This window comes from Lynx canadensis, chromosome B3, assembly GCF_007474595.2.
Source record: "Lynx canadensis isolate LIC74 chromosome B3, mLynCan4.pri.v2, whole genome shotgun sequence".
Taxonomy (NCBI): domain Eukaryota; kingdom Metazoa; phylum Chordata; class Mammalia; order Carnivora; family Felidae; genus Lynx; species Lynx canadensis.
In genome coordinates this window covers 62,210,243-62,226,542 of record NC_044308.2, presented here as the reverse complement: position 1 = coordinate 62,226,542, position 16,300 = coordinate 62,210,243, and the positions used below count along the sequence as shown (strand labels likewise).

Here is a 16,300-nt window from a genome sequence, read left to right as displayed (position 1 = left end):
CAGAGGGGCTAAGAGAATCTGTTTCATGCCTCTCTCTTAAATTCTAGTGATTTGCTGGCAGTCATTGACATACCTTGGCTTATAAATATATAACTCCAGTATCTGCTTTCATCTTCACATCATGTTCTTCCTGTATGCATGTTTGTGTCCAAGTGCCCCCTTTTTATAAGGACACCAATCATTTTGGATTAGGAGACCATCCCACTCCAGTAGGACTCCATCTTAACTAATTAAATCTGCAATGATCTTACATTCTGAGATACTGGGGGCTAGGGCTTCAACATATGAATGGCAGTAGGGACATAGTTCAATCTGTAACAGTAAGTAAGTAATCAAAAACTTACTAAAATGATTTATTTCAGTGAATTTTATGACTAACAATGGAAATGAACAACCATAATAATACTTTGTTCCAGATGTTTTACCCTCTGTCCATTTGATAAGGACAAGAAATAATGTACCACCTAAGTTTCACCTACCAGTGTAAAAAGAAAATATATTTGTTTTATTCTATTTTTGTTTTTTATTTTTAATTGAGGATCTTGTCTTTTACAGATTGAGGCTTTTATTCTCCAGCTCTGCAGCATTTGTAAAGTTTGAGATAACTTTACCTCTCTCAGTTCATTTTCCAACTGTCCGCTTACCTTTTTCCATTCAAAATCACCTTGGAAACATTGGGTAAGTAAAGGGCCAGCAGGATAGGGCTCCTAATGACTTTTCTACCTCTCCTCTATTATTTGAAAAATCTCTCAAAGTGGCCAGAAATAATGGATATATACCATTATTGGATATGCCAGTTATGGATAATCCATACTGAGTGCCAAATGTTACTCCTGACTTCCTTTTGAAGGATTTGTTCTTATAATTTAGTGACCTTCATTGCTAGCACCAGTGGATACTGGAGACCACTGGTATATTCTTTTATACTTGCTCCACTTTTTGAATAATCTTACCTAAAACAGGAGCCCAAAAAGGAAAAAAATGGGTATAAGCTTAGCCCAGATCATATATAAACAACCTTTATGCCCTTAAAAACAGAATATCACTTAATCACTTAGTAATCACTTAAAAAAGCTGTGCAGTCATAATGCTTTTCTCAATTAGCCTTTGTAACCAGACATAACAATATTTCATTCCTATTTGTGATTTTTTAGACATACAGTTGACAGTTTGTAAGATGGTAGAGTTTAGAATGCACCCACCTCAAATCCATCAGCAAACACCAGCAGTTTAGATTTTTAGCTAAGTCAAGATACCCCCCCAGTTCATACAGAATTGCTCTTAGGCCTTGTTTTTGGAATCCCAGTTCAAACTTGGCAGTCTATTTTTAGAAATGTCTATTTATGCTTCCTAAAAGACTCAGAGACCATACCCAAAAACATGAATTCCACTGAAATGCTATCGATAAGTAAGTTTCCAGAAAAATTAATGAACCTTTTGTTCTTTCTAGCCAAGATGAAATCACTGCAATTCTATCTAAAGTGCCACTGGAGGACAACTACCTAAAGAATGTAGTCAAGCAAATTTACCAAGATCTACTTCAGGACTGCCATTTCTACCACTAGACCTATGGACTACAGCTATAATAACCAAGCATAGCGCACATCATAATGATATTACGTCGGAGTATCCATTGCTATTTAATCTTTGTCTTTAGGTCATAGAAAGAAGCCTCATAAAATTCCTCCTGATGATGTTATAGTTAATTTGTATGGCTAGTTTTTAAATCTCTACAGTCAGGAATGATGAAAGTCCTCAAATAGCCTTTTATCAACTTGCTCATCTTTTTATGAAAGGTTCAAATAGTAGAACACTTAGGGAAAATTTCTTCTAATTAAAGTTGTGCTCTTTGCTTTAGTACAAGCCCTACAGAGTAACTTTAAGTGGAGCTGTCACCGCTGACAAAAACATTAGCCATTTCCTCATATGTACAGCTCTAATTTTTTGGTTGCCGGCCTTCTGTCTAGTAGGTATTTTTCTGGGATAGAGATTTATCTGTCTACACACTACTCATCCTCCTTTTTCTTCATTTTAAAAATTTTATTAAGAAAAAGCAATAGCACTCAGCCATTCAAATGGTTGCCATCTTTTCTAGAGGGCCTTGCCTTTTATTATGTAATATGTGTTAATATTTTCTCAGTATAATTTTATAGAGAAAGTTAATTCATTTTGGGCTAGTACATATATGTAAATATATTGATTTTTTTTGTTTTTGTGACGTAGTAAGGAGATATATATATATACATATGGAAATACATAGTCGTGTATAGAGAGATACTCTTCTGCCTCGGCAATTTCCATCTTTCTGAAGGATGCTTTACAGCAAGATTCTCAGTCTCTTTCTATCAAATAATTGTACTTCAAACAATATCAAATTTAAAACCACCAGTTCTGTCAAGTTCTGGCAGTAGTAATTAATTTAATGTGAGAATTGGTTTCTGAAGCCACACCCTTCTCATAAACAAAAATAAGCCATATCCATTGATATTGAATGACCAGTATTATCTGTGAGATAAATATGAGAAAATTTTTACCCAAACTTTAATTGAATCCTAATCATGATAATTTTTTCATTTCTTTTATATTTAATTATAAACTAAAGTATATTTGCATTTCAAACTAATTCATATTAAAATTTTGCTTTATACTTTACGATCAGGTTAAAGTCCTCTGGGTCCCATGAATGTTATCTTCGCTCTTAAATTGGCTTTTACTTCTGAGCTATTGGTCAGAAAGATCACATGGTCTTTTAAACCTCAAATTCAACATAAAATTTATTTTCCATAAAAATCAAGATGTAAATATTCTTGAAAAACTTTTAAAGTCACCAATGTGGCCTGTTTTCCATGAAACTTAAATTAGTTTTCTTACTGGAGTTGTTTTATTTATTTTCTGTAAACCTAAAAAATAGAAATTTTCTTTTATTCATTTTGGTAAACTGGAATGACCAGCTTCAAGAATGATTTGGCTTGTAATTATGGACTCTGCTTTCTTGGGTTTAGATACAAAATTGTAATATATACCTAGTTATTTGCATTTGTATTTGTTCAAAGGATTGGCTATTTTTATAAAAATTTTTTGGAAATTGTTCCTTCACTAATTAGAAGCAGACTGGTTTTTGCACTATTAAAATAAGTTTATTATATGAAATCTTTTTTTTGTGTGTTTGTTTATTTTTGAGAGAGACAGAGCATAAGCAGAGGAAGGGCAAAGAGAGAGGAAGACACATAATCAGCAGCAGGCTCCAGGCTCCATGATGTTAGCACAGAGCCTGATGTGGGGCTCAAACTGACGAACCCTGAGATCATGACCCTAGCCAAAGTTGTATGTCTCGCCGACTGAGCCACCCAGGCACCCCTATTATATGAAATCTTTTTAAGCAGTGTCTGTTTATGAAGTGAAGAGGTTTGTTGTTGTTTTTTACCATGTATTCAATAGACCTGTGAAGATAGAAAAAGGAAGCTCTCTCTAGAAATACACACTCGAAAATTCAGATAAGATTAAAATATGTCAGGACCTGTGTGTAAGAACGAGATACAAACTATAGTTATCCCTATGTCTCTGAAAGACAGTAAAAGAAAATTATTTGAAGTTCCTTAGGAAACTATGATTTCTAAGGGCTAATGGAGTGGTTCTCCAAGTATAGTCCCTAGACTAGTAGCAACAGTTTCTCCCCAAACCTGCTGTATCAGAAACACTAGGGGTGGGGACCAGTACTCTGTGTGTGTTTATTTTTTTTTACTTTCTTTTTCTTTTTTGTTTATTTATTTATTTTGAGAGAGATTGCGAGCAAGGGAGGGGCAGAGAGAGACAAGAGAGAGAATTCCAAGCCAGGCTCTCGATGTCAGCACAGGGCCCCATAGGGCCCCTTGCAGGGCTTAAACTCATATGACTTGAGCTGGAATTAAGAGCCAGATATTTAACCACTCAGCCACCCAGGCACCCCTTAACTTTTTTTTTTTCAATAACTTCACTAAAATATAATTGACATCATACAATTCACCTTTTATTTTTTAATTTAAAAAAATTGTTTTCAAAGTTTATTTATTTTTGAGAGGCAGAGTGTGAGCAGGGGAGGGACAGAGAGAGAGAGAGGGAGACACAGAAACCAAAACAGGCCCCAGGCTCCAAGCTGTCAGCATAGAGCCTGACACAGGGCTCGAACCCACGAACCATGAGATTATGACCGGAGTCAAATTCAGCACTCAACCTACTGAGCCACCCAGACACCCCACACCTTTAGAGAGAGTGCACACATGTGAGTGCAGGAAGAGCAGAGAGAGAGAGGGAGAGAGAGAATCCCATGCAAGATCTGTTGTGTCAGCGCAGAGCCCAACATGGATCTGAGTCCCATGAACTGCAAGAACATGACCTGAGTCAAGATCAAGTCCGACACTCAACTGACTGAGCCACCCAGGTACCCCTGGACCCTTATCTTACATCACATACAAAAATTAACTCAAAATGGATCAAAGAACTAAATGTTAAGAGCTAAAACTATGAAGTATAAAGCTCTTAGAAAAAAAGCATAGGGGAAAAGCTTTGCAGTGTTGGATTTGGTGATAAATTTTTAGATATGATGCCAAAAGTACAGGCAACAAAAGTAAAAATAGATAAATTAGACTGTATCAAAATTTGAAATTTGTGCAACAAAATAGGACATAAACTGGGGCACAGTGCTGGAAGAAATTAAAAGCCTAAATAAATGGAAGACATTCCATATGTATGGGTTGAAAGACAAGCTGTTAAGATGGCAATACTACCTAAAGTAATGTGCAGATTGAAAGCAGCCCCTATCAAAATCCCATCAACCTTTTTAGGATGGAAAATGGAAAAGTTGATCCTAAAAATTTATATGGAGTTGCAAAGGACACTGATGGTATATGTGATAAGGGTCTAGTATCCAGAATATATAAAGAATTCTTGAAACTTAACAAGTAGACAATCCAATTTTTTAAATGGACAAAGGAATTGAATAGACGTTTTTCCAAAGAAGATATACAAATGGCATATACAACAAGTATATGAAAAAAAAATACTTGACATCATTAGTCATTAGGAAAATGCAAATTCAAACCATGATGAGATACCACCCTAAACCTATTAGAATGAGTAAATTTTTAAATTTTTTTTTTAGATGTTTATTTTTGAGACCGAGTGAACAGGGAAGAGGCAGAGAGGGAAACAGAGTATTTGAAGCAGTCACCACACTGATAGCAGCAAGCCCAGTGCAGGGCTCGAACTCACAAACTGCGAGATCATGACCTGAGTAAAGTCAGTGACTCAATCAACTAAGCCACCCAGGCACTCCTAGAATGGGTAATTTTTAAAATGAAAAATAAGGAGGCCCCTGAGTCTCAGTCTGTTGAGCATCCAACTTTGGCTCAGGTCAAAGTTTGGCTCGTGAGCTCACTTTGGCTCATGAGCTCTATGCGAACAGTTCAGAGCTTGGAGCTTGCTTCAGATTCTCTCTCTCTCTCTCTCTCTCTCTCTCTCTCTCTCTTTGCCCCTTTCCCTCCCCCCAAGAAAAAAAAGACTTAAAAAAATGGAAAATAAGGGGCCCCTGGCTGGCTCAGTCAGTGGAGCATGCAATTCTTGATCTCAAGGTTGTGAGTTTGAGCCCCATGTTGGGCATAGAGATTACTCAATAAATAAATAGGGTCGCCTGGTAGCTCAGCATCCCAACTCTTGATTTCAGCTCAGGTCATGATCTCACAGATTTGTGAGATGGAGCCCCAGGTCAGGCTCTGCGATGACAGCACAGAGCCTGCTTGGGGTTCTTTCTCTCCGTCTCTCTCTGCCCCTCCCCTGCTTGCACTCATGCATGTACCCTCTCTCTCTCTCAAAATAAGTAAGGAAATAAACTGGAAAGTAAGTGTTGGAGGAGATATGGAGAAATCAAAACCTTGTGATTTCTGGTGAGAATGTAAAATTAAGAAGCACCTACAATTCTTTAAACACTTTTATACAACTTTAAGTCCAAAAGGCTGTCATTCTAGTTTTTCTTTATTTTTAAAGTAGGCTTCAGGCCCAGCACAGAGCCCAACATGGGGCTTGAACTCATGACCCTGACTGAGATCAAGACCTAAGCTGAGCTTGTATCAGACGCTTAACCAACTGAACCATCCAGGTGCCCCAAAATGCTGTCATTTTAAACATTACTTGTAGAAATTCTAAAAATAATGTCATGTTTAATAAGGAACCTCTAAAGCACAAATTCTCAGAAGCAGTCACTGTCAACCTGTCAATTGTCAATATCAGTATTTATAATTAACTAGTATGGTTTTCATGTCACCTGAGGATGCTGGTAGAGTGATCATGAGATAACCTCATCCAACTGAATGTGCAAGGAAACACTCATCAATATTTTATGTATTTTGGGTTTTCACTCTTTATTTATGACAAATATTCTGCATCTGTGATTCTCTCCAGTCAACAGTTCTTTGAAATGTGGCATCGGCCAGTCAGAGAATGGAGTCATCTGACTCACCCTTCCTGTGAATGGGCTCATCGATAGTGAAGGTTTTAAACTGGCTGTTGAACCTGTCTGTCACCTTGTCAACTTCAGCCTTATTCATCTAGAGGGATCCATGGTCCTTGGCACTGATGACATGGTTGCTGGCTGAGCATTTCTGCAGCACATATAAGTCCATGAACTGGCTGGAGTCATTCTGCATGTGGAGGGCGCACCTGGTTCTGCCAGGAGGGAGCCCTGGCAGAACCTGTGCCTGGCCACAGGACCTACCTGGTGCCAGCCACCACAACCAGTGGGAGCAAGGAAAGTCATCAGTATTTTATATAAAGAGAAGACTGCCTGCTAGGGGCTTGGGTTCTAACATTCCCATTCCTATACTCCACAAATGAGCGGAATGACTGAAAAGCTCCCAGTTTCCTAGAGGTAGGGTAAGTCTTTCTAACCCAAGATGTTTAGCTGGGGACTTTCATTGTTTGGGACGATTGGAGTGTCCAGTTGCTCCCAGTAATAATATGTCTAGGGTGGTCAGCTTCTAGATAATTAGTCTGAGCTGATTGTATGCCAGGCTATCTGGTTCATACGGTTTGTTTATTGAATCCAATCAAGTTTTTCAGCTGTTCCTCTGAATTTCTCCTGTATTGGATAAAAATTGTTTTGGGAGTGTGTCTAAGGCTAGCTCTTGCTGAGATAGGGGTGAAGATTTTCACCATCTTCTGATAGAACCTAGATTCCATTGCCTCTGCAATGTCTCTGCCCTGATGAGGGTGGAGAGCAGGCTCTCACCCCCTTTCCTTCTTTCCTCTGGAGGGCTCTTCTGAGTTAAGACTGATATGAAGCAGTGTAGCTAAGTCTGACCCAAGTTTCTGCTATAAACATACTGGATTAGCATCTTTTCTGTGGCAACAGCTGGCAGCAGTTAACCTCTCTGAGTTTCATTTTCCTCACTTGTAAAACAATAGTAGTACTTTCTCACATATTAGTTTCTTTTTTTATGTTTATTTTTGAGAGAGAGAGACACACACACACAGCGTGAGTGGGGAAGGGGCAGAGAGAGGGAGATACAGAAACTGAAACAGGCTCCAGGCTCTTTCTCACAGTGTTAGTATTAAATGAGTTCATGTATATAAAGCGTTGCACAAAGTAAGTACTCAAAAAATGGTAAACATATAGCATATTTTTAATACATACAGAGTACTCGGAAAATTTAATTACTAAAAAGCAGATTGGGGGCACCTGGGTGGCTCAGTCGGTTAAGCGTCCAACTTCAGCTGAGGTCATGATCTCATGGTTTGTGAGTTCGAGCCCCGTGTCGGGCTCTGTGCTGACAGCTCAGAGCCTGGAGCCTGCTTTGGATTCTGTGTCTCACTTTCTCTCTGCCCCTCCCCTGCTCATGCTCTGTCTCTCTCTGTCTCAAAAATAAATAAAACATTAAAAACATTTTTTAAATAAAAATTTTAAAAAGCAGATTTGATTGTTTGATACACAGAACCTATGTAATATTATTATTTTAAAACATGTTTACCCTAAATCTAATCATTAGAAGTAAGTAGCCAAATCCAGATTACTGGACATTTTCTAGACAACTGGCTTGGCATCTTCAAAAATGTCAATGTCATGAAATCAAAACAAAACAAAAAGACAGGGGTTCTCTCCTAGATTACAAGAGACTAAAGATACTTTTGAAAGGCAATGCTTGATCCTTGATTAAATCCTTTATTAAAAAACACAAGGGGTGCCAGTTGGTTAAGCGTCTGACTTCAGCTCAGTTTACGATCTCCTGGTTTGTGAGTCTGAGCCCCACATTGGGCTCTGTGCTGACAGCTTAGAGCCTGGAGCCTGTTTCAAAATCTGTGTCTCACTCTCTTTGCCCCTCTCCCACTTGCTCGCATGCTCTCTCTCTTTCTCTCTCTCTCTCAAAAATAAACATTAAAGGGGTGCCTGGTGGCTCAGTCTGTTGAACGTCCGACTTCAGCTCTGGTCATGATCTCTCAGTTTGTGAGTTTGAGCCCCATGTTGGGGCTCTGTGCTGCCAGCTCAGAGCCTGGAGCCTGCTTCAGATTGTGTGTCCCCCTCTGTCTCCGCCCCACCCCTGATTGTGCTCTGTCTCAGTCTTTCAAAAATGAATAAACATAAAAAAATTTTTTTAATAAATAAAAATACACATTAATAAATAAATAAATACATAATAAATAAATAAAAACCCCACAACCCAGGGGCACCTGGCTGGCTCAGTCAGAGGAGCTTGTGACAACTCTTGAGCCTGAGGTCATGAGTTCAAGCCCCACATTGGGTGTAAAGATTACTTAAATAAATAAAACTTTAAAAAAATTAAGAAAAATTGAATTTTAAAATTTAAATTTACACTTAAAATAATTTATTCAACAATTCATGAATGAAGCAGCATCCTATCTAGCAATAGAAAGGAACTCGGAAGGACTGTACAAAGTGGAAGGTTTTTGAAATGCCAAAACGGGGCAGGAAAAAGAAATTATTAGTAAAGAATGCATTGTTTCATGCAAGGTTGCCCTTCTGAAGGGAAGGGAAGGGATCTGTGGATTATCTCACTAGTGCTGAGTAGGTAATTCCATGTCAACCAGTTAAAGGTTACATTCCAGAAAAGCTAAAACTGAAATTAGGTTAGGTATTAAGTTTTGGTTTGCTGACATGTAGCTTAGCACAAATGACTCCATTTTTGGTCTGTTGCTCCTTTTTTAACACCTATTAAGGATATTTTGAGAACAGTTGGAAATCTGAATATAAACCATATATTAGATAATATTCTCGTATCAGTGTTACATTTCTCAGGTGTGATAACAGTATTGTAGTTATATAGGAGAATGTCCTTATTAGAAAATACGTGTCTGCAACTTATTTTCAAATGGCTTTTTAAAAGTGTCCGTTTATACATGTACGTGTGTGAGAGAAACAAGAACATTACTGTAGGCTTTTTTTCAAAATAAAAAATTGGAAATAAAAAGAGTTTTGCTTGATGACTAAGTAACTAAAGGCAGTATAGTTCTGAGACTGATTTCATCCAGGTTGTAACGAAGTTTGATTAATCTGTTTTGTTCCATAAGGTAGATATATCTTCCTTCAACTTTTTAAAAAATAACTCTAGGACTAACATGGGGCTCAAACTCACAACCCCGAGATCAAGAATGGCATGCTCTACCAACTGAGCCAGACACACACCCCTTCTTTCAACTATTTTTTTTATGTTTATTTATTTTTGAAAGAGAGAGACAGAGTGTGAGCAGGGGAGAGGCAGAGAGAGAGAGAGAGGGAGACACACAATCTGAAGCAGGGTCCAGGCTCTGCCCTGGCAGCACAGAGCCCCAGGAGGTCCAAACCCACAAACCCAGAGAGAGAGAGATCAGGACCTGAACTGAAGTCGGAAGCTTAGCCAACTGAGCCACCCAGGCACCACTTCAACTATTTTTTGATGCCAAATTTGATTTCTTCCTTCCCTAGACTATGGCAAATTCTTGCTTTTTTTTTTTTTTTTTTTTTTTTTTTTTTTTTTTTTTTTTTAGACTAGGAACAAGGCAGAGATAGAGAATGAGAATCCCAAGCAGGCTCTGCCCTGGCAGCGCAGAGCCAGGCAGAGATGGATCCCAACCCTGGGATCATGACCCAAGCCAAATCAAGAGTTAGTAGTTCAACTAACTGAGCCACCCAGACATCCTGCAAATTCTTGCTCTCCTTTTCTTTTTTCTTTCTTTCTTTCTTTTTTTTCTTTCTTTTTTTTTTTTTTTCTTTTTAAGAAACATCAACTGGTTAATTCCAGGCCCAACCTTTCTACCCCCATAACACACATGGCCCCTGGATGGGCACTTCAGAGGCCTTGTGCTGTGCTGTGGCCTGACCTGGTACCAGTCCCTCTCTGGTGATGGCCCAGTTGTAGCTCTTCCGGGAGGTGAACACTTCTTCTACCCACGCCTGCAGATTCTCTCAGGTGATGAAATGTTTTGCCTCCTTCTGCAGCTGCCGCACCTCCCTGATCCTTTGGCTGCTCCCAGGCCTGCGCCTCTCGGCCCACGGGGCCTTCTCCTCCACTTGCCACTGCTCCTGCTCCCGCACCTCCGCCTCCTGCCGCAGTCCCCCTAACCATAGCTCGTGCAGTTGCTGGTTCTCCGCCCGGTTCCAAGCCAGCAGGTTACTGTAGTCAGCTGCATCCTGCAGCACCTTACCCTCTGCCAGGTTCCCTGCCCAGGCCTCGTGCACCTTCTTCCATACCTTGGACACGAACTCCAGCCTGAGGGCGCGCATCGACTGGCGGTACTGCCGGTAATTCTCCGTCTGCATGAAGAGTTCTACAGAACCCACCTCAGGCGGGGTCGCCACGCCCCCGACCTTGGACTTGGCCGGGCGGGGGCGGAGGGGGGGGGAGGGATGGGGGGCAGTATCCTGGCAGGTCTTGCAGCCACGAACGGGCAGCAGCAGTAGAGCCCTCAAATTCTTGCTCTTAATGTTCCCCAATCCTTTAAAATTTTTCCAAAAAGGCAAGTTTTATCAAGTGTTCTTTTTTAAAAATCGGATCTAAGTCTGCATTATTTTTTAGTTTTTGTGTGGGTATACATTCGCATGGTCCTAAATTCATAAAGTACAAAAAGGAAAGGAAAAAGTTTCCCTTTTATTCTGTCCTCAGACACAGTTTCCCTTCTTGGAGAAAACCAATGTTACCAGTTTCTTGTCCACCTTACCAAAGCTTTCCTGTGTACAAAAGCGAACATGTGTGCAAGTTGATATGAGTGTGTAAATATATATTTCTTCTCTCCCTTTTTTACACAGATAATAGCTCCTCAATACACACTGTCCTTCATTTTGTCTTTTTCACTTAACTAAATATCTTGATAGGTTCAGAGCAGTACATAAAGAACTTCCAACAGATACTTTTTTTCCTTTTAATTAAACAGTCCACAGGATGAATGTATTATACCGCTATTGATAAACACGTAAGTTGCTTACCACCTACGGCAAACAATGACGAAATGTTGCACAATTGTAAGTTTATCTAGGACAGCTTCCTAGAAAGGGAGCTGTTGAGTCAAAGCCTAGTTACATTTGTAATTTTAATAGATACCACCAAACTGTCCTTTAAAATACTCTATAGTTGTATTAATCCTACTAGCAATAAACACCTGGTTCCCTAAATTTACTAATCCAGTACATTCCAAACTTTTTGATGGTGTCTCAGGTTTTAATTTGCATTTTCGTAGTATGTGTGAGGTTGAGTTTCTTTATATATACTTTAGAGCAATTTTTATCTCCTTTTCTGTGTATTAGGTATTGATAAACTTTGCCCATTTTTTTTGAGTTATTTCTCTTTCTCATTGACTTGCAAGACATTTTTAAGTATAAGAGAAAAGAAACTCTTTGTGATAGTGGTGTGCTAAATTTCCCCCTAGTTTGTGGTTTTATTTAACTTTATTTATGATGGGTTTTGCCATTTAGAATTTTAAAGGTATGTAGTCACATGTATTAATATTTTCTTTTATAGCTTTTGAGTTTGTGTTATACTTAGATTTTCACCACTCTAAGATCTATGGTTTCTCTTAGACTTTTATGACTTAATACTTTATATCTTTGAGCCAACTGGAAATTTATCCTGACAAAAAGTATGAGATAAGGATACAAATTAATTTTTTTCCAGATGTCTATGGGTTATTCCGGCACCATTTAATAAACAGGGTGTTTCCCCCACTGATTTGGAATGCCTTTTTTATCATATACTAGATTTCTCTATGTATTCCTATCTGAGTGTGGTAGGCAGAATGATAGCCACCACGACCACCACCCCTCCCACAACCAAGATGTCCACATCCTAAATCAGGTGAATGTTGCCTTAAATGGCCATAGGGACTTTGCAGAGGTTTTGAAGGATCTTGACATGGGGAGACTATTCTGGATCAGCTGGGTAGGCCCAATGTCATCACAAGGATTTTCTGTAAGAGGAAAGCAGAATGTCAAGAGTCAAAGAAGGAGATGCGATCATGGAAGTAGAGATCAGAATGATTGGTGACTTTAGTGCACACACTGTCTGACAGTACTGCTGGTAAGGTGACTCAAAATGCAGATGCCCCATGTGGTCCCTGGGTGGCTCAGTCAGTTAAGCCTCTGACTTTGGCTCAGGTCATGATCTTATGGCTTGTGAGTTCAAACCCTGCATTGGACCCTGTGCTGACAGCTTAGTGTCTGGAGCTGCTTTGGATGCTGTGCCTCCCTCTTTCTCTATCCCTCCCCTGTTAACGCTCTGTCTCTCAAAATTAAATGTTGAAAAAAAAAAAGAATGCAGATGCCTCTAGAACCTGGAGAAGGTAAGGTTTTGTCCTAGGACCTCCAGAAGAGACACAATTCTGCCAAGACCTCAATTTTAGCCTAGTGAAACCCATTTAGGAATTCTGACCTCCATAACTGTAAGATAATACATTTTCATTATTTTAAGCCACTAAATTTGTGGTAATTTGTTACAGCAGCAATAGGAAACTAAGGCACTGATAAAACTATTCCATTGACCCATCTTGTTGTACAAGTACTTTGTAATTATAGTAGTTTTATAGTATGTTTTAATATCTGGTCAATTCAGGATTTATTATTTCAGGGTTTTCCTGGCTCTTAATGGTTTTTAATTTTATCATATAAACATAAGAACTAGCTTGTTCCGTTCCCCAAAAAATCTTGCTGTCATTTTTACTGAGATCATGTTATATTAAAGATCAACTAATGGAAAAGCAACATCTTTAAGATATTGAGTCTTCCAATAGTATGCTTTTCTGTTTTGCATCCTTCTTTGATATCTTAAAGTTTCCTTTATATAGGATTTGCACTTTTGTTAAACTGATTCCAAGGCATTTTATATTTTTGTTACAATTTTTAAATTACCATCATAAAGTCAAAATAAATTCAAACCGAAAGTTCAAATAACATACAAAAGAATACAGAGGAAGGCGAAGTCATCCAAAATCTTAGTATTGGGCATCCTTCCACATACTAGGTACTCTTAGCCATAAAGAAGAGCAATGGCTATTGGTAAGGCAACCAAAGGTGACTGTCACGAATCTCATTGGGATTTCTATTGGGAATTTGTTGATGTTGGACAATTTTCAACTTTATAATTTCGAGACCTCTCCTCTGAGATCGTTTTAGAGATTTCTCCATATAAGTCCTGAACATTTCTAAAAGTTTATTCGTAGACATTTATGGGTTTTGTTGCTACTGTGAATGGGATCTTTTTCTTCTATTATATTGTCTAATTAGTTATTAAGACTTATTAAAGGGCTGATCTTTTTATATTTTGTCATTGGTTACACTAATGTACTTTCTTTTGTTTTTTAATATTTAAAAATTTATTTATTTATTTTGAGCAGGGGCGGGGAGAGGGGGAGAGGGGAGAGAGAATCCCAAGAAGGCTCCACACGGTGAGCACAGAGCCCAAAGGGAGCTCAAACTCACAAGCTGTGAGATCCTGACATGAGCCAAAATCAAGAGTCAATTAACCGACTAAGCCACCCAGGCGCCCCTATTATCTTTAATTATTACACCCACTGACACTTCCTGAACAGTAGTAAATAATCGTAGCAATACACAATTTTGTTCTTGATTGATTGATTGATTGATTTTTTTTTTTTTTTTGAGACCTAGAGATAGAGAGCACACCAGCAGGGGAGGGGCAGATGGAGAGGGAGAGAAGAAATCCCAAGCACGTTCTACACCCTGCATGGAGCATAATGAGGGGCTCAATCTCACTATGGTGAGATCATGATCTGAGCCAAAATCAAGAGTTGGACACTTAACCAACTGAGCCATCCAGATGCCCCAGATATTTAAGTAATCTTTACACCCAAAGTGGGACTTGAACTCACAAGATCAAGAGTCACATCCTCCTCCTACTGAGCCATCAAAGGTATCCCTGTTCTTGATTTTAATCAAAGTATTTCTAACAATTTACCAGTAAGCAGACAATGGTAGCTTGCTTGGGATATCCATGTTTTTTTCCTGATCATGCTAAGAAAACATTTAATTCCTTTTTATTCATTTTTTTAAATGTTTTATTTTTGAGAGAGAGTGGAAGTGGGGGAGGGCAGAAACAGAGGGAGACACAGAATCCAAAGCAGGTTTCAGGCTCTGAGCTGTCAGCACAGAACCTGACGCAGGGCTGGAACCCAAATCCACGAACTGTGAGATCATGACCTGAGCTGAAGTCAGTCGCTTAATTGACGGAGTCACCCCAGTGCCCCTCTAATTCCTTTTTACCTTTTCCTCCTCTTAATCAGGAATTTATGTTGAATTTTGAATGCTTTTTCAAAATGATGAAATTAACAAAATAAGTTTTCTCCTTGACCTATTAATATGGTCAATTATAATAGATTTCCTAATATTGGATCATCCTTGTACTACTCAATTGGATCATTTGGACATGACAGTGGATTTCCCTTTCTATGCTCCAGGCTGCCTATGCCATGAGATTATTTTCCTTGAGACAAAAGATTATGTTTCTGATGATTAAATTTTGGTTTTACTAGAGGTTACTTCCTTGAGATTTCAGATAGGTCATTCAGATTGTAATTTAGGATATATCCAAAATTTTTCTTTTCTTTAATTTTTTTTAAAGTTTATTCATTATTGAGAGACAGAGGGAGACAGAGCATGAGCATGGGAGGGACAGAGAGAGGGGGAGACAGAATCTGAAGCAGGCTCCAGGCTCTGAACTGTCAGTACAGAGAACAACATGGGGCTTGAACTCATGAACTGTGAGATCATGATCTGAGCTGAAGTTGGACACTTAACCGACCAAGCCACCCAGGCACCCCTACATCCAAAACTTTTTTTTTTAATGTTTATTTATTTCTGAGACAGAGAGAGACAGAGCACGAGTGGGGGAGGGGCAGAGAGAGAGGAAGAATCAGAAGCAGGCTCCAGGCTCTGAGCTGTCAGCACAGACCCCGACGCGGGACTCGAACTTACAAACCATGAGATCATGACCTGAGCCAAAGTTGGTTACTCAACCGACTGAGCCACCCAGGCGCCCCTACCCAAAACTTTTCAATCACACATTTATAAATATTCACAGTGATTGCTTAAACCGTTAGCAATAAATCTAGCTTTCTTATTTCTAAGTGTGTAGTGGGTTGTCTTGGAAGAAAGAAACAGAAAACTACTCAAACTGGTTTAAGCAGAAGAAATGGAAGGGACATTTATTGGAACATAGAAGTATCTCATAGTGCTTCTGGGACCCTGAGAAGTTGGAAATATCTGGAAAGCGGTCAGATTTCAGAATTGTTTCTGTCTTACTTTCTCAGTCTCTCAATTTCTTAATCTTTCTACAGATGGGGTTTCTCTGGTTTGATATCCACACAACCACAGGAATTGGATTTTAATGAAAGGTCAAAGTCACATTATTTCATTCAGCCAAGAGGGGCTGTGGGTTTGCAGATCTTCTAAGGAAGATGTGTGAAGAATGAGAGGTAAAGGTGGGTATCTCTGGTATGGAAGGCACTTCAGTACTATCTCCAGGTACTATCTGCAATCACATAGTTAGGTTGATTCTATCTCCAGAATGCTTCTTGAGTCTGTCATTGCTCCAACTCAAGCAAGACTTCATCACTTGTCTGAAATATTGCAAGAGCTAACAGTTTTTGCTGTCCTTACTTCCCTAAAATCTCTCCTTCACTGCCACAATGATGAGAGGATTAAATAAACATTTTATGAACTTTAAAGCACTCCACAAATATAAACTAGTAGTGGGGGGGGGACAGATATAAATAAAGTAGTAGTGGGGGGGGGCAGGAAGAAAAACAACAACATAGGACTCGTCTGCTCAAAAAC

At 39.0% G+C, this 16,300-nt stretch overlaps 1 protein-coding gene across 1 annotated transcript in view; it reads left to right on the top strand.

The window, feature by feature from the left end:
• KNL1 (kinetochore scaffold 1) overlaps window positions 1–3,150 on the top strand; it is a 61,104-nt gene extending 57,954 nt beyond the window's left edge. The window contains 2 exon segments of the mRNA XM_032593666.1: window positions 556–678; window positions 1,451–3,150. Coding sequence (XP_032449557.1) covers window positions 556–678; window positions 1,451–1,565 — 238 coding nt within the window. The 3' untranslated portion in view covers window positions 1,566–3,150.
• Window positions 3,151–16,300: the final 13,150 nt, after the last annotated feature.